Below are 18,951 nucleotides of genomic sequence, written 5' to 3'. Positions count from 1 at the left end.
ATCTCCTTACCTGCCATCACCTCCCTCTGGTGCTCCTCCCCCTTTTCTTTCTTCCATGGCCTTCTGTCCTCTGCTATCAGATTCCTCCTTTGCCAGCCCTTTTATCTCTTTCACCAATCAACTTCCCACTCCCAGTTTCACCTATCACCTTGTGTTTATTCCTCTCCTCCCCCCACCTTCTTACTCTGATGTCTCACCGTTTTTTCTCCAGACCTGATGAAGGATTTCGGCCTGAAACGTCAACTGTTTACTCTTTTCCACTGAAGCTGCCTGGCCTGCTGAGTTCCTCCAGCACTTTGTGTGTTGCTTAAATTTCCAGCATCTGCAGGTTTTCTCTTGTGTGTGATTCACCAATCACCTTCGAGTTATCCTCCTTCCCCTCCCCCCACCTTTTTATTCTGGTGTCTTCCCCAATCCTTTCCAGTCCTGATGAAGGGTTTCAGCCTGAAACTTCGACTATTTATTCATTTCCAAAGATGCTGCCTGACTGGCTGTGTTCCTCCAGCATTTTGTGTGTGTTACCTATTCATTACCACATTGTTTATTTGTGGGAATTCACTGCTCACTAATGGACAGCTCACTTGCTGTGAGGTGGTCCTCGGGTATTATTGAAAGACGTTCATTTCTCTGCCCAATGGCCATTTGGGCAGGTTGACCTATACTGCAGAAAGGTAAAATCAGCACTTTTAAAGGGAGAGCAAGGTGGAAAATAGAGAGACGGTATTTTTCTTCAATATGATCCGAGTAAACAATAAAATGAAACACGTCACACTCTCCAGAATCTAGGAGTTTTATTCTTATTTTTTTCTTACAAGCTGGAAAAGTTTTCAGCAGTCACTTTGTAAGAATATATTTTCTGCTAAATGGTAAGTACAAATGGAGAAATAAAATAGTATGCTTTTGACCAATGCAGAACACTATCTAAATACATCAATGTTTGAAGTGGAAAAATACCCTATACTATAGGATAAAGCCCCCAGGAGATTCCAATATATTTGGGAGTATGATAACATAGTATGTACAGTGGATTACAAAAACTGACACCACATCATATAACTACATCTATGGACAACATCGTTTCAGGCAGCCATTGTGAAGCAATGGCCTATAAAGCGTTGTAATACCACAAGCTGAACTAGTGACCGGCAGATTTCTTAGAAAACCTATAGTCTGAAATAACTTAGAAAAGAGAGACAAGGGAATGCTGCAAGTTAGGGCTGAACAGTGGAAAAGTGAAAATGAACATGTACCTGTTGGAATCAATGATTATTTATACAGAACAACTCCTCACAAGATTAGAAAGCTAGATAGACTTCATGATAGGGTAAAGTTTATTGTGGAAAACAGGAGGAGCTAGAAATGTAATATCTTTGCTTCATTATATTCTTAATTTGTGTACAAACCAAGTTAACTCGAAATAAACTATTTAACCTCCGTACAAGGTTTATAGTTTGCAATGGCAAAAAAATTCCTGCAATGTGCTTCAATGTAAGTGTTCTTGCCCCAAAGTGGCATTTTAAAATATTATCTATATCACTGATTCCTATCAAAAGTTGTAAGTTTTATTTTTATTTGCTGAATAATGTGCAAAGCAAAAGTAGATTACATAGTAACCTCACACAAGTCAATTAAAAATTTGATTTAGCACATTGTCATTCTCAATCGTTCCTCCACATCACAAATAGTTCTCCTGGACAACCACTGGTACTTGTATCCTGCACACACCAAAATCACGAACACTACTTATTAAAAAGACTATTGCTATTGCCACCGTAGAACAGTAGTCTTGTATAAAAACATTTTTCTTTGCTCCATCAATTTTATCTTTCTCCTCGTTAACTATCCAAACTTATTGTGAATTAATTGTATGTTTATTATCAATTAATCATAAGCATGCTATGATGTCCTTTACCTAATTAATTTGAAGATAAAGCTTCTTTGTGCCATATGGGTTTGCCAATAGATAACGACTGTTCCAGATGCAAGATATTGATTTAGTATAGTTTATATTTCTAGTACTTCAATTAATTTGAATTGTGATCATTTTCATTCAAGAAGTAAAATTCTCACTTTGTGTTACCTACATGATGTATTTGTTAGCTACATAAACGAATGAGACACTGGAGTAGGATATTCTGCTGGGCTTAATAGATGCTATAAAACAGCACATCAACCTGACTACATTAGCTGAAAATAAAAATCAATACATCTTGTTAAACTCATAGCAAGGAAACAACACATTTCACACTTTTCTGAGCACGTTGTATTAACTCATCATTACAAACTATTGGAAACAAGAGTGAACTTTATTCTGACCTAAACTCATCCAATATTTTATTAAATGATTTATGAAAACGTTGCCGTAAGCAGATTTAGGTGTACTAAATTTTCCATGCTAAGTAACTTTATGGTAAGTTTCTTTCCATTTAAAAGACACAAGGTGCCCAAACTTGCCAGCAGTGTTGTTCCAGCCACAGATTTGAACACGAGTACCTGCCCTCCACTGGTGTCTCCCCAAAGCAATGCAGTTAATATTCGGAGTGTGCCTGGTCACAGGGGGATCACCAATGAGAGATTTATCAAATGGCTTATTAACTGCTGGCTAAAATGCACTTAACAGTGAATCTCTAATTTGTACAGGAAAATGCATTATGGACTCAACAGAAATCTTAATTTGAAGCTCAAATCACTGACATAATTAGCCTTCCTTTAAACAAGAAGGCTCCTGTATAATTTGTACTCGACAGCGCTTGTTCCTAAACTCACTGACATCTCAAAACTCAGATGTATTTACAATATCCATCGGGTTTATGTTCAGAAGTGCACTCAGTTCCAAATCAGAAGGTGTAGGAAGGTTTTCGGCACTGAAAAGAGAACAAAAACAGGATGTGACATTGTTTTTGAAGTAAACATCATTTCCAGTTACAGATGTCCAGAACCATTACTTCTTATTTACTGTTGAATTCAATGAATAATCCTACTTTTATTTTACTAAGTTAAAGTTTGTTTAATCATAATTAAGTGCACTGAATTCCAAGACACAGTGAGAGCCTCACATACAGCAGGTATGGATATTTGATTGGCACTACATAGTAACAGAGAATGCATTTTTGATGGCATTCTGAACTCCTTCCAATGTGCATGAGTGAAAGAACATTGCATTCTGATGAGTTTTAAACCACAGTTGTAGACAATAGACATGTGAATAAAGAACTTTCAGTCCATTCATTCTTTTGAACAGGAATCGTACATTTTAGACAGAAACCTATTTAGAGTTTGGAAGGATAGGCGAGGGAAGGGGAAAGGGCAGGCAGAGCAGGGTTCCCCTGTGGCCATTCCCCTCAACAAGTGTACCGCTTTGGATACTGTTTGGGGGGGGGGGATGACTTACCTGGGACAAGCTGCAGTAGCCGGATCTCTGGCACTGAGTCTGGCTCTGCAGTGCAGAAGGGAGGGGGGAAAAAGAGGAGAGCGGTAGTGATAGGGGACTCGATAGTTAGAGGTACAGATGGGAGGTTCTGTGGTTGTGACAGAGACTCCCGGATGGTTTGTTGCCTCCCTGGTGCCAGGGTCAGGGATGTCTCTGATCGATTGCATGACATTCTGAAGTGGGAGGGTGATCAGCCAGATGTCGTTGTACACATCGGTACTAATGACATAGCAAGGAAGAGTGAGGAGGTCCTGGAGAGTGAGTATAGAGAGCTTGGTAGGAAGTTAAAAAGCAGGACCTCGAGGGTGGTAATCTCAGGATTGCTACCTGTGCCACATGCCAGTGAGGGTAGGAATAGGATGCTCTGGCAGATGAACACATGGCTGGGGAACTGGTGTAGGGGGCAGAGTTTCAGATTTCAGGATCATTGGGAACTCTTCTGGGGCAGGTGGGACCTGTACAAGAGAGACGGGTTACACTTGAACTACAGGGAGACCAATATCCTTTCAGGGAGGTTTGTTAATGTTATTGGGGGGGCTTTAAACTAGATTTGCAGGGGGATGGGAACCACAGTACCAGAGTTGACAGTGTGGCTGGGGTGAAAATAAATGATGTTAAAAGTTCAAGCAAATCCACTAATAGAAAGGTTGTGAGTGGTGGTAAAAATCTTCTGAGGTGTATATATTTCAATGCTAGGAGTATTGCGGGGAAGGCGGATGAGTTGAGGGCGTGGATTGACACGTAGAATTATGATGTTGTAGCAATTAGTGAAACTTGGCTACAGGAGGGGCAGGACTGGCAGCTTAATATTCCAGGGTTCCGATGTTTCAGATGTGATCGAGGCAGAGGAATGAAAGGTGGGGGAGTAGCATTGCTTGTTAGGGAAAATATTACAGCAGTGCTCAGGCAGGACAGATTAGACGGCTTGTCTACTGAGTCCTTATGGGTGAAGCTGAGAAACAGAAAAGGTATGGCCACATTAGTGGGATTGTATTACAGACCACCCAATAGTCAACGAGAATTGGAAGAGCAAATCTGCAGAGAGATAGCAGGCAACTGCAGGAAACATAAAGTTGTGGTGGTAGGGGATTTTAATTTTCCATATATTGATTGGGTCTCCCATACTGTTAGGGGTCTAGATGGTTTAGAGTTTGTAAAATGTGTTCAGGAAAGTTTTCTAAATCAATATATAGAGGGACCAACTAGAGGGGATGCAATATTGGATCTCCTGTTAGGAAACGAGTTAGGACAACTGACGCAAGTCTGTGTAGGGGAGCACTTTGGTTCCAGTGATCATAACACCATTAGTTTCAACTTGATCATGGACAAGGATAGATCTGGTCCTAGGGTTGAGGTTCTTAACTGGAAGAAGGCCAAATTTGAAGAAATGAGAAAGGATCTAAAAAGCGTGGATTCGGACAGGTTGTTCTCTGGCATGGATGTGATCGGTAGGTGGGAAGCCTTCAAAGCAGAAATTTTGAGAGTGCAGAATTTGTATGTTTCTGTCAGGATTAAAGGCAAGGTGAATAGGAATAAGGAACTTTGGTTCTCAAGGGATATTGCAACTCTGATAAAGAAGAAGAGGGAGTTGTATGACGTGTATAGGAAGCAGGGAGTAAATAAGGTGCTTGAGGAGTATAAGAAGTGCAAGAAAATACCTAAGAAAGAAATCAGGAGGGCTAAAAGAAGACATGAGGTTGCCTTGGCAGTCAAAGTGAAGGATAATCCAAAGAGCTTTTACAGGTATATTAAGAGCAAAAGGATTGTAAGGGATAAAATTGGTCCTCTTGAAGATCAGAGTGGTCGGCTATGTGCGGACCCAAAGGAAATGGGGGAGATCTTAAACAGGTTTTTTGGGTCTGTGTTTACTAAGGAAACTGGCATGAAGTCTATGGAATTAAGGGAAACAAGTAGTGAGATCATGGAAACTGTACAATCGAAAAGGAGGAGGTCCTTGCTGTCTTGAGGAAAATTAAAGTGGATAAATCCCCGGGACCTGACAGAGTGTTCCCTCGGACCTTGAAGGAGACTAGTGTTGAAATTGCAGGGGCCCTGACAGAAATATTTAAAATGTCGCTGTCTATAGGTGAGGTGCCGGAGGATTGGAGAGTGGCTCATTTTGTTCTGTTGTTTAAAAAAGGATCGAAAAGTAATCCGGGAAATTATAGGCCAGTAAGTTTAATGTCGGTAGTAGGTAAGTTATTGGAGGGAGTACTAAGAGACAGAATCTACAAGCATTTGGATAGACTGGGACTTATTAGGGAGAGTCAACATGGCTTTGTGCATGGTAGGTCATGTTTGACCAATCTACTGGAGTTTTTCCAGGAGGTTACCAGGAAAGTGGATGAAGGGAAGGCAGTGGATATTGTCTACATGGACTTCAGTAAGGCCTTTGACAAGGTCCCGCATGGGAGGTTAGTTAGGAAAATTCAGTCGCTAGGTATACATGGAGAGGTGGTAAATTGGATTAGACATTGGCTCGATGGAAGAAGCCAGAGAGTGGTGGTAGAGAATTGCTTCTCTGAGTGGAGGCCTGTGACTAGTGGTGTGCCACAGGGATCAGTGCTGTGTCCATTGTTATTTGTCATCTATATCAATGATCTGGATGATAATGTGGTAAATTGGATCAGCAAGTTTGCTGATGATACAAAGATTGGAGGTGTAGTAGACAGTGAGGAAGGTTTTCAGAGCCTGCAGAGGGACTTGGACCAGCTGGAAAAATGGGCTGAAAAATGGCAGATGGAGTTTAATACTGACAAGTGTGAGGTATTGCACGTTGGAAGGACAAACCAACGTAGAACATACAGGGTTAATGGTAAGGCACTGAGGAGTGCAGTGGAACAGAGGGATCTGGGAATACAGATACAAAATTCCCTAAAAGTGGCGTCACAGGTAGATAGGGTCGTAAAGAGAGCTTTTGGTACATTGGCCTTTATTAATCAAAGTATTGAGTATAAGAGCTGGAATGTTATGATGAGGTTGTATAAGGCATTGGTGAGGCCGAATCTGGAGTATTGTGTTCAGTTTTGGTCACCAAATTACAGGAAGGATATAAATAAGGTTGAAAGAGTGCAGAGAAGGTTTACAAGGATGTTGCCGGAACTTGAGAAACTCAGTTACAGAGAAAGGTTGAATAGGTTGGGACTTTATTCCCTGGAGCGTAGAAGAATGAGGGGAGATTTGATAGAGGTGTATAAAATAATGATGGGTATAGATAGAGTGAATGCAAGCAGGCTTTTTCCACTGAGGCAAGGGGAGAAAAAAAACAGAGGACATGGGTTTAGGGTGATGGGGGAAAAGTTTAAAGGGAACATTAGGGGGGCTTCTTCACACAGAGAGTGGTGGGAGTATGGAATGAGCTGCCAGATGAGGTGGTAAATGCGGGTTCTTTTTTAACATTTAAGAATAAATTGGACAGATACGTGGATGGGAGGTGTATGGAGGGATATGGTCCGTGTGCAGGTCAGTGGGACTAGGCAGAAAATGGTTCGGCACAGCCAAGAAGGGCCAAAAGGCCTGTTTCTGTGCTGTAGTTTCTATGGTTTCTATGGATAGAGAAGAGATTTTTAAAAATCTTAACCCCTGCAAAAGGATCTAAACACATTTATCTTGCTTACCCTCTTACAAACTGATGATCTCCTTCATAATAGTTGTTCACCTCCATGTTACTTCCACTTTGAAATGGATTAATAAGATGACTTCTTCAAAGGAACAAAATTATTAGTCAGGCAATGTCATAAGTATACCAGATGCATATGAACACTACAATCCCAAAATATGAATGCAGAGCTTTAAAAAGAGAAAGTTTAAACCCTGGTTTAATCTTGAACAGTCTGAACAGTATATGCTAGCAGTGTAAGATGAGAATATCGGGGGGCAACTTTAAGAATGTCATAGGCATATTAATGAGAGTAACACAGAAATCAATCTGCATTGTTTATGATATTCTGAACTCTTTCCAATGTGCATGATCGCCCACCACTATAAGGGCATTACAGACTATAAGGGGTAACAATTTCAGACCCTTCTCCCACTGCACATTAATTAATGGACATCTATGTTAGAACTATTTACTTTGGGGCTGCAAATGTATGATAACTAATGACATGCAATTGTAATGGGAATAACATGACAGTATATGTTCAGTATTACATACTTAAGAATATTTTAATGAATAAAATATGTTTTAAAATAAAAAAGTTGTATAAAATTTACAAGGTCAATGGAAGTGAAGTAAAAAGCTTTAATGTAATGATTACTGAAACAACGAGATTCAAAGAGCACTGAGAGAAGGGACAGAGGCGCAAGGTTTGGAGCATGAGGTCACTGCACAGAACATTATGAAGCTGATTTCAGTAAGAAATTATGTTTTATTTAATGACTTGGAGGGCCTGGCATAAAAGGATCTGCATGACGCCACTAGAAAACCTGATACTTTTAAATTCTTTCACAGCACACCAGTACAAATCAGCACGGCACTTCCTCTGTCATTTGATTTCTGAACGGACAATGAACCAACCCATGAACACTACCTCTCTATTTTTTTTTTGCTATATTTTTGTTCTGTTTTGCTGTATAGTCAGATGACAATAAATTCAAACTTGATAGTTTTGCTATTGCAAAACAGCAAATTTAACAACATATGCCAGTGGTATTAACCCTGATTCCAGTTAAAACAGGCTCAAAGCCCAATTAAACTTAGGTCTTCTGCACAGTTAAGAACCTAGAGCTGTAGGCACCTGACTCAAAAAGCTTGGCAGCAATGCGGATGTAAATCCCAGGCCACCACAGAAACAGGTAAGTGGGAATGGGACCGGGCCATGAAGATGCCAAGTTTTAGTTTTCAGGAGTGCTGTAGAGTAGCCTTACTCCCAAACTCACATTGGAATCAGAGAATTTCATGCAGGATTGAATCAGAGCATCCAGTTGAATTTGTTACACTGACATCTGAGTTAAAATTACAAACTCCATAACACAATATAGGATTCTTTGTTGTAATTAAGGTCACCAATCAAAGTCAACATTTTAGAAAGCAAACTGACCCTTGAATTGTATTTGGAAAATCTTCATCCTGGTTCATGGCAATCATTATATCAGGAGACAGTGGAATGGGAGGGGCAACTGGAGTGTCTCCCCTATTAGAAAATAAGACAATTAGATTTTAAATAGAATTTTTAAATAATGCAGTTAATTTACAACCAAAGGCAGCTGTTAAGTATACTTTGCTGAAATGTCATGAAAGATCAAATATTATTTGTACACATACCAGTCACTTTCCTACACTACAACAATTGCACTTCAAAAGCAATACACAGGCTGCAAAATGCCCAGGGAGGCCTTCAAAGATAGATTAAAAGGCATTATATCATCTCTCACATACATACCATTTATATTGTTTCCACCAAAAGTGATACCACTGCAATCTGTTCACTCTCGAAGTTGAATTTGGAGTAACAGCTGGCAGCAATATTGACAAAACTGCACAAGTGCAAAATTTCTCTGTGCAAATCTACATTTAAGGCAACTGCATATTTGTCACCTAGAAATTCTAATGCACCTAGATTGGAACAAAAAAAGGTACTTTGCAACAAGTTACTGGCAAAAAATGCTGCATAGACCTTGGTTAGGTTGTTGGGGGAGGGCAGGGGAAATACAACTAGGGAATCACAAGGTGGAAGCTGGGCAAGGGTCCTTTTGGAGATCGAGGGTTGTTGGAGCTCTTTTTGCTGTGGGGAACTGTTTGAGAAGTATTGTAAGCATTTCAGTCACTTTGCAGGCATACCAGCTTGGTAAGACCACTGTTTCTCAGAACTGATCAATGTTTGGCATCCCCAAGTGATCCAAGTCTTGCAAAGCTTTAAATAGAGCACTGTTCAGGAATTTGCTTCATTCTCTGTGGCACTGGGACAGAACTAGCCTCAGGGAAGTAAGACTGCAATGGAGTCATCTGGGATACAGAACAGTCAAGTTGATCCAAGTGGCTCAAATTGACACAGAACTTAGAAGTAGTTGCTGGGAAAAAGAGTACAAGAGAGATTTTAATTGACAAAATATTGTGAAATTGAATTTCCAGGCAGACAAATCTGTCGCAACAGAGCTTTCCTGATTTTGGCTCTTATTAGCAGACCACCCAGAATGAGTCAGAGGGAAAACAAACATGAGGTCATAACATGCATTTCCATTTATTACATTTTACACTCTCTCTTCTGAAACTGTTTAAGGGTAGGTTAAATATTATGAGGCTGGATTGCGAATGACATCAAGGCTTAGCTTAGCTCAGTCATGCTTCTCTCAGTACACAGAGACATGACTTAGAAATTAAGATATACAACATATTTTAGACCATAAAACACAGGAGCAGAATTAGGCCATCTGTTCATCGAGTCTGTTCCGCCATGGCTAATCCTTTTTTTTCCTCCTCCTCAACCACAGTTCCCGGTCTTCTCCCCCTAACCTTTGATGCCATGTCCAGTCAAGAACCTGTCAATCTCTGCCTTAAATACACCCAATGACCTGGCCCCCACAGCTGCATGTGGCAACAAATTCTACAAATTCACTACCCTTTGGCTAAAGAAATTTCTCCGCATCGCTGTTTTGAAAGGGCACCCCTCTATCCTTAGGTGCTGCCCTCTTGTCCTAGGCTTTCCCACCATGGGAAACATTCTTTCCATAAACACAAAATACTCTGCAGATGCTGCGTCAAAGCAACACGCACAACACGCTGGAGGAACTCAACAGCTCGGGCAGCATCCATGGAAATGAACAGTCAACGTTTCGGGCCGAGACCCTTCGTCAGGATCCATTCCATATCTACTCTGTCTAGGCCTTTCAACATTCGAAAGGTTTCAATGAGATCCCCACTCATCCTTATGAATTCCAGCGAGTACAGACCCACAGCCATCAAGCATTCCTTGTATGATAACCCTTTCATTCCCAGAATCCTCCTTGTGAACCTCCTCTGGACCCCCTCCAATGCCAGCACATCTTTTCTAAGATGAGGGGCCCAAAACTGTTCACAATATTCAAGGTGAGGCCTCACCACTGCCTTATAAAGCCTCAGCATCACATCCTTGCTCTTGTATTCTAGACCTCTTGAAATGAATGCTAACATTGCATTTGCCTTCCTCACCACCGACTCAACCTGCAAGTTAACCTTCAGGGTGTTCTGCACAAGGACTCCCAAGTCCCTCTGCATCTCAGATTTTTGGATCTTCTCCCCATTTAGAAAATAGTATACACATTTATTTCTATTACCAAAGTGCATGACCATGCATTTTCCAAAACTGTATTTCATTTGCCACTTTCTTGCCCATTCTCCTAATCTGTCTAAGTCCTTCTGCATCCTACCTGTCTCCTCAACACTACCTGCCCCTCCACCAATCTTCGTATCATCTGCAAACTTGGCAACAAAGCCATCTATTCCATCATCTAAATCATTTATATACAGCATAAAAAGAAGTGGTACCATCGCTGACCCCTACGGAACACCACTATTCCCTGGCAGCCAACCAGAAAAGGATCCTTTTATTCCCACTCACCGCCTCCTACCAATCAGCCAATGCTCTAACCATGCTAGTAACTTTCCTATAATATCATGGGCTCTTAACTTGGTAAGCAGCCTCATGTGTGGTACCTTGTGAAAGTCTAAATATACAATAATCCTCTATATCCCCTTTATCTATCCTACTTGTAATCTCTTCAAAGAATTCCAACAGGTTCGTCAGGCAGGATTTTCCCTGAAGGAAACTATGCTGACTTTGGACTATCTTGTCCTGTATCACCAAGTACTCCATCACCTCATCCTTAACAATCAACTCTAACATCTTCCCATCCACTGAGGTCAGGCTAACTGGTCTATAATTTCCTTTCTGCTACCTTCCTCCTTTCTTAGAGAGTGGGGTGACATTTGCAATTTTCCAGTCCTCTGGCACCATGCCAGAGTCCAATAATTTTTGAAAGATCATTTCTAATGCCACTACAATCTCTAATGCTACCTTTTTCAGAACCCTAGGGTGCAGTTCATCTGGCCCGGGTGACTTAAGTACCTTTAGGTCTTTCAGCTTTTTGAGCACCTTCTCTCTTGTAATAGTAACTGCACCCACTTCTCTTCCCTCACACACGACAACATCAGGCACACTGCTAGTGTCTTCCACAGTGAAGCCTGACACAAAATTCTCATTCAGTTCATCTCCCATCTCCTTGTCCCACGTTATTATTTCTCCTGCCTCATTTTCCAGTGGACTTACGTCCACTCTCATTTCTCTTTTATTTGTAGCATATATGAAAAACTTTTACTATCCACTTTGATATTATTTACTAGCTTGCTTTCATATTTCACCTTCTCCCTGCTAATGATTTTTTAGTTGCTCTCTGTAGGTTTTTAAAAACTTCCCAATCCTCTGTCTTCCCACTAATTTTTGCTTTGTTGTAGGCCCTTTCTTTTGCTTTTACAATAGCTTTGATTTCCCTTGTCAGCCACAGTTGTACTATTTTACCATCTGAGTATTTCTTAATAACAATTAAGAAAATGATGAACACAAGGGATTCTGCAGATGCTGGAAATCTTGAGCAACACACACAAAACGCTGGAGGAACCCAACAAGGACTGATGAAGGGTCTCAGTTCGAAACATCAACTGCTTAGTCCCCTCCATAGATGCTGCCTGATCTACTGAGTTCCTCCAGCATTTTGTGTGTGTTGCTCTGAATTAAGAAAATGACTGTGTTGTGGGAGCAGAAAGTCAGTTGTTAACACTTACTTCTCATAGTTGATGTTGCTTGGGTTGCACGGGATCTGTTGCCATCTTGAGATATCAGGTGCAGTACACACAACAGGTGGCTGAGCCACTGGTGAGGGCAGCATGGTTGGCACCACCATTTGTGTTTGTTCACTAGAACCAAGTTCAAAAGCAATGAGCACGTTGTACACTTTGCACCCAGCCGCTGATCCCACCAAGAGGAACAGAAGGCACATCCTGAGCAGCAGTGTGATACGATCAGCATGTGTGTAAAGTAGACTTGCACTCAGCACAGGGAGAGGTGAGTTACTGATCACACCTCAGCATTGACCACATCTGCTACATGCTTGTAAGTGAGGGAAAAAAGATTCATGCGGACCCCATAGTGATTCCGAGTAATCTCAGTAAGTTTAGATGTCCCCGTTAATGGTAATTTATAACAGTCACTTGAGCTCCAAGGTTAGACTGCAGCCTTGAATTATTTACATCTATTCATTTCTTATATAAAAATCCACCTTTATTCTTCTACATAGTGACTATCAAGATGGGATGCATGAACTTCATTTATTTATGCAAATGATCTTAGAGTAAACTAACAAGTTAGACCTCAAGGGTTATGTTGTCTGTAAAACAAAATCAACTACATGCACACTGATAAGGGGATATGCAGATTAGGGAGATGAATACGTTGCTGAGAAGTGTGGTGAAGTTACATTGTCTATAACTCTGCAGAAGGGCCAGGCTCTATCTGAACCAATGTTTTAGCTAAGACCACTCATATACAGTAACTCACTAAACTGGGCGCCACAATGGTGACTCTATTACAGTGCCGGCAATCAGACTTCAATTCCCACTGCTGTCTGTAAGGAGGCTGTACTTTCTCCCTGTGGCCACGTGCATTTCCTTTGGGTGTCCGGTCTCCTCCCATATTCCAAAGACATACAGGTTAGGGTTAGTGAGTGGTGGGTGTGCTACCTTGGCGTCAAAAACACGGTGGTACTTGTAGGCTGCTTCCAGCACATCCTCGGACTGTGTTGGTTGTTGATGCAAATAACACAATTCACAGTATGTTTCCATGAACTTGTGACAAATAAAGCCAATCTTTATCTTTATAATATACCACCCCAACAGTTGGGAAAGGGGATCCACAACAGCCTAAAGTTGTCAGAACTCTTGAGTTTGTTTGGGGGAAGGAGGGGCAGGGTTGTAGAATGAGAAGGTTGGTGTAGAGTTAGACATTCTTTGCCAATAAACAGATGGGTTAAGATTGGAATCATATTAAGGCAAATCTGCCAAAGTGGAAACTGGAGGCAGATGAGAACTGGAGACAAATGTTGTTATTCACTGTGTCAAAGAGATTGTCCATCAACTTTACAATTATAGAGTAATATTGCTTAGGATTATTGTTATGATGTGGTAAAGATTAGGACATGTTGTTTGGAAAGATTCAAAATTGGTTTGTAGCAATCATGGATATAAATGGTGGTATTATGGTTAAATTTCTGGACTAGTAATGAAGAGTTTTAATGTTCAAATTCCACAACAGCAGGTGGGAATTTAGGCTAATCAGGGATACTTTGGAATTTTTAAAAACAAAAATTTAGTACTCCAGAAAAAAAGATCATGAAATGAACAAATATTGCAAAACTGCAACGTATGTCCTCCAGGGAAGGACATTTGTTGTCCTCAACTGTTCCACCTGCAATTGCAGACCCACAGCGATTTGGTTGCTGAGCAAGTCACTCAGTTCAAGGGCAGCTAGGGTTGGACGTTAAATGCAGACCTTGTCAGCTACAATCATGTCCCAAACACATGTAAGGGGTTTGGAGACAGAGTATTGGTTTGCAAGACCAAAAGCATCAAGAGAAGGTCTTTTGATTGAGAGTAACGATAGAAAGGAGGGGGCAGCATTCAAACAGAAGGAACAATTTATAGTAACATTGAGCATAGGGCCCTTGGAGGGAAGTTTAAGTGACTGGCAACTGAATGGTAATTTGGAGAAAGAGTCCAAGAAGTGGATTTCATTTATGAAATAAGCTGGAAGATCAGAAAAAGCAGCTGAATAATTGTACCTCTTCTATGAGCTCACTGTTGGAGGTAAGGGAAAAGAGTTTGAAGAGGGCTTGATGCAGTGAAAACAAGCCAGTTTTGTCTTTCCTCCCTGGAAAGACTTGGGAGTAGTGAACAACTGTAGCAAAGGAAACCAAAGTGTCTATCAGGGAGGATCAAACTTGGAGACAATGCCAGTGTAAATTACTGGGCTGGCACGTATTTGATCAGCTTATCAAAAGCAAAAGTGAAGCAGTGGCTTAGTAAATCAACAATATCATTAATGGAGATCCAAAGGTCAGACGGCTATACGAATCAGGGGAAGAGTTTATTCTGGGTGTTAACAAGAAAGCAGAGTTGGAAGCTGGTGGAGGTACATGGGGAGTGAAGGATTAATGAAGTGATTGGAAATTATTTGCAGTAAGACCACTGTAAAAGGCTCAGTGTAAATATTGGGAATTCAATGGAGGTGGCACATTGCAAAGCTCCTTGACATCAAGTGAACATAACAGATTAAATATTTTGGTAAGTGTAGCTATGACTTCTCAACATAATCTCTGAACAGGTGATGTTCTCTGCCAGTAGCGTGGACTGAAAAATAAGCAGATTATGGTCTGTTTATGCTTTTTAATTAGGTGTACTTTGTTCACTAATTTAGCAAAGAAAAAAATTAGGACCATGGCAACTGTGTTCTTACCCATTCACTGTAGTCTTTACACCAGCGTGGAGATAGCCATCTTTTCCCTTTGCTTCCTCTGTGGAAAAAAAATAAAGACAAACCAAGTTTCTTCCTTTTTGTTCTCCTAATATTTTTTCAGAAACCAAGAAAGCACGGTGATAATATTTGCATAGATGACTTTAAGCTGTACTAAGAGGAGGACAAAGGTTCTTCTCAATTAGTTCAGGGTGAAAGGAATAGGAGCAGCTCCACCATCCACTTGTGTGTTTTCAGAAATGGAATTAAATTATGAAACCACTGTAGATTACTTTGTTCTTTGTGGTCCATACATGCTTAGATTGACACATGTTTCTCAATACCTACTTGTGTAATACTTCTTGAAAGTTTCATCTTTGGGCCTGTTGGGAAACAGGTAAAGCAGACGTTCAATATCTCGGACACGGTCTCCCAGCGATCGAATGGTTAAATCCTTTGTAGTGAAAGGCTGAACGTTGAACACCTGTCTGCCTCCTGCAGCATGAAAGAGGAATAATCAGTCAAGGTCAAACAAAGCACTCAAGGGAATCTTAGAAATTTACAGTATAGAAGATAACTATATGGCCCATTTTTTTCATGCTGGCCAAAATAGATCTATTTGGGTTCCGGCCACTTCTGAACTCTTGGTCTGTAGCCCTGTAATTTGCAGCTCTTTCGGTCTTTTTAAACTGTGGTATTATATGCCCCCACTTTCCTTTCAGACAGTGTTCCAGGTCACCACTACTCTTGGGGGTAAAAAAAATCTTTCTTCGACTCCTTACTATCTTTCTATTAGCTAACTGAAACAACCATGAGAGATAGAGGTAATTTCTGTTCACCCATCTCAGCTTCTCATTATTTTATAAAACTACATAAAATTTCCACTCAGTTGCCTTTATTCTAAGAAAAACTCCAAACTGGCAATTCTGCTTGTAAATATAATTCTCCAGCCCAGGCTCCTTCCTTGTAAGTCTCTTCTGCACCCTTTCTAGTGCTGTCACATGCTTTCTTAGGTGTAGAGCTTGGCTGCCCATTGGATTTGAGTTGGGTGTATACTCAACTAAAATATACAAGCTCAGGTTGGTTTGGGCCCAGATCAAGATAATTTGTTCACTGTTACTGTTTTTGATCGATAGCAGTGTTGTTATAGCGTGCTACAGCACAGAAACAGGCCCTTCAGCCTACTTAGTTCATGCCAACCTTCTGCATAGTCCCATCTACCTGCACTTGGACCATATCCCTCCTTACCCCTCCCATCCATGTACCTATCCAAACCTCTCCTAAATGTTAAACCCACATCTTCTACCACTTATGCTGGCAGCTTGTTCCACGCTTGCAGCACCTTCTGAGTGAAGATGTTCCCCATCAGGTTCCCCTTAAATATTTCACCTTTCACCTTAAACATATGATCTCTAGTTCTACTCTCACCCAATCTGGGGGGGAAGCCTGCATGCATTCATCCTATCTACACTCCTCCTAATTCTGTATACCACTATCAAATCTCCTCTTATTCCCTGCTGCTCCAAGGAATGAAGTCCTAACCCATTCAACCTTTCCCTATAACTCAGGTCCTCAGGTCGCAGCAACATCCTTGTCAATTTTCTCTGGATTTGTTCATCTTCCCTGTAGGTGGTTGATCAGGACTGCACACAGAAATCTAAATTAGGTCTCACCAACACCTTGACCAACTTCAACATAACATCCCAACTCCTGCACTCAGCTAATCTTTTTCCCCACCTTCTTCTGGGTCAAATACAGGACAAAGAAAGTACTTGGGCTCAGATTGGCAGTAGTTGGGTTTTAATTTTACACCCAAACAGACCTTCAGAATGGTGATCAGAACATTACACAATGCTCCATCTATGGCCTAAAAGAGGGAATAAAAGTTCCAGATATACTCAGTACAGTTTAAACTTGGTGAAACATCATGGTCAGCCAACATAGCAACAAAAAAAAAAATCAATAATCCAGAACAGAAATAAAACCAAATTTAAAACAAAGGAGCTTGATTTTAAAATCTAAAACATTCACTCAGCTGATGTCTACAAAACATTTTCTTCTGCATCCTACCACCCCGTGGGGAAGAACCTGATCTTTATTTGAAGTTAGAGAATGTTACTGTAAAACTCACACCCTAGCATCCAATAAAGGCAAAGTGCTGGAAACATTCAACACATAAGACAGCATCAGTGAGGAGAGTGACAAGAAATATAGAACACTACAGCACAGTACATGCCCTTCAGTCCACAATGCTGTGCTGACCTTTTAATCTACTCTGATTAGTCTGAACACCCCACCATACACACGTACACACACAGCCTGCTGTTTTTCTATCATCCATGTGCCTATCTAATATATCTGGGTCTACCACCATCCTTGGCAGCACAGTCCACACATCCATGACTTTCTGTGTAAAAAGTTACCTCTGACATACCCCCTATACTTCCCTCCAATCACCTTAAAATTATGTCCCCTTGTGTTAGCCATTTCCACTCTAGGAAAGAGGCTCAGACTGTCCACTCTATCTGTGCCTCTTATCATCTTGTACACCTCTTTCAAGTCACTTTCATCTGCAAGGAGAAAAGCCCTAGCTTGTTCAACCTGTCCTCATAAGACATGCTCTCTAATCCAACCAGCATCCTGGTAAATCTCCTCTGCAGCCTCTCTAAAGCCTCCACGTCCTTCCTATAATGGGGCAACCAAAACTGAACACAATATTCCAAGAGTGGTCTAAGCTGCAACATTACCTCACAGCTTTTGAACATCTCGGGTTTTCATCAGAACTGGCCAGTTCTGACACAGACTGGAAAAGCTGGTTTATTTATACGTACCAAATTCAACATTCACCTTAGTGACTGTAATGGCATTACACGTCTCATGAATATTTGATACATTATTACTTCAAATCAATTTTTTACTGAAATCCATGTTCTTTCCATGGCTTTTAATTTAATTAGAAATAGGCACTTCAAAAGAACCAAATTAAATCAAATCAGAGGGAGCATACGATAGTTAGTTTGGATTTATTTGGAGACCATCACATTAAGAATTCAGTAATATATAGTACACTAAGCTTTAGGATACACATGTATAAAATCTCTTAGTTCTATAGAAACGTTTACATTCTCAAAAGAAAGAATTGTCAAAGGAAGCCTTTAAGCATTGCAAGAAGTAAAGAATGGGGTTACCCTTATCAGAATTGTCAATCCATGCTATTGTAATTCCTCCAATCTCAGAGTCGCTGAAGCGAAGGAGAAAGGTCCCATTCACCTGTTGATTGAGTAGTCTGAGGGCATACTGCTTGCTTACAAAACCAAGGATCAACCTGTAAATAGGGAGGATCGGCTCTTATGCAAATTCCTGCTGGAGATCAGTGCAATAGAAAAATCCTTGAGCTGGGAATCCTTCATTATTTTACCATACTAGTTCACAACATTGCACACACATTGAAAAGAAACGATAGCCAAACAATTACATCACTCATAGTGCTTCTACATTTAAATATCAGCAGCAGAACCAAACAGTATTTACATTTTTTGCATCCACGGCTAATGGTTTTTGAAATTTGCCAGAAACTTTACTTCACCAATTTTCAATGCCAGTAATTAAGTTAAAGCCCCTAAATTACAATCAAGCTTTTTAAGAACAAAGTTAGCACACAGTAGTGGAAGTTTGGTGCTCTCTTCTACAAACAGCTATTCATAATATTAAATCTGAGATTGATATATATATTTCCATTCAGTCATAAAACTAAGGCTTAAGATGCAAAGTTAGATAAATAGGTGCATGACCTCACTGAATGGTGAAGCAGAAAGCTCTCTCTTTTTATTGAAAGAGTCCAACAATTTCCCCTTTGATACTCAACAGATTTCTTATGAATGAATCCCCTGACATCAATATCTCTTGACCAGAAAACCAAAGGAACCACCTCAAGCATCACAGCTACTGGTAAGGGGCTGAGTATTCTGTGGTTAGTAACTCACCTCGTGACACCTGGAAGCTTTTCCCTCATCTACAAGACTCAAGTTAGGAGTGTGGTGA

General features: G+C 40.6%; 1 protein-coding gene across 2 annotated transcripts in view; it reads right to left on the bottom strand.

Annotated features, from left to right (window-relative positions):
• Nucleotides 1–762: 762 nt before the first annotated feature.
• LOC134340410 (signal transducer and activator of transcription 5B-like) overlaps nucleotides 763–18,951 on the bottom strand; it is a 156,956-nt gene continuing 138,767 nt past the window's right edge. For both annotated transcript variants that reach the window (XM_063037613.1, XM_063037612.1), the window contains 7 exons: nucleotides 18,099–18,235; nucleotides 15,259–15,405; nucleotides 14,914–14,971; nucleotides 12,189–12,320; nucleotides 8,473–8,565; nucleotides 7,048–7,131; nucleotides 763–2,864 (listed from right to left, as the gene is read on the bottom strand). In XM_063037613.1, coding sequence (XP_062893683.1) covers nucleotides 2,774–2,864; nucleotides 7,048–7,131; nucleotides 8,473–8,565; nucleotides 12,189–12,320; nucleotides 14,914–14,971; nucleotides 15,259–15,405; nucleotides 18,099–18,235 — 742 coding nt within the window. In that variant the 3' untranslated portion in view covers nucleotides 763–2,773. The remainder of the gene's footprint in view (nucleotides 2,865–7,047; nucleotides 7,132–8,472; nucleotides 8,566–12,188; nucleotides 12,321–14,913; nucleotides 14,972–15,258; nucleotides 15,406–18,098; nucleotides 18,236–18,951) is intronic.

Source organism: Mobula hypostoma, chromosome X1 (genome assembly GCF_963921235.1).
Source record: "Mobula hypostoma chromosome X1, sMobHyp1.1, whole genome shotgun sequence".
NCBI lineage: Eukaryota > Metazoa > Chordata > Chondrichthyes > Myliobatiformes > Myliobatidae > Mobula > Mobula hypostoma.
This window is presented reverse-complemented; position numbering and strand designations above follow the sequence as displayed.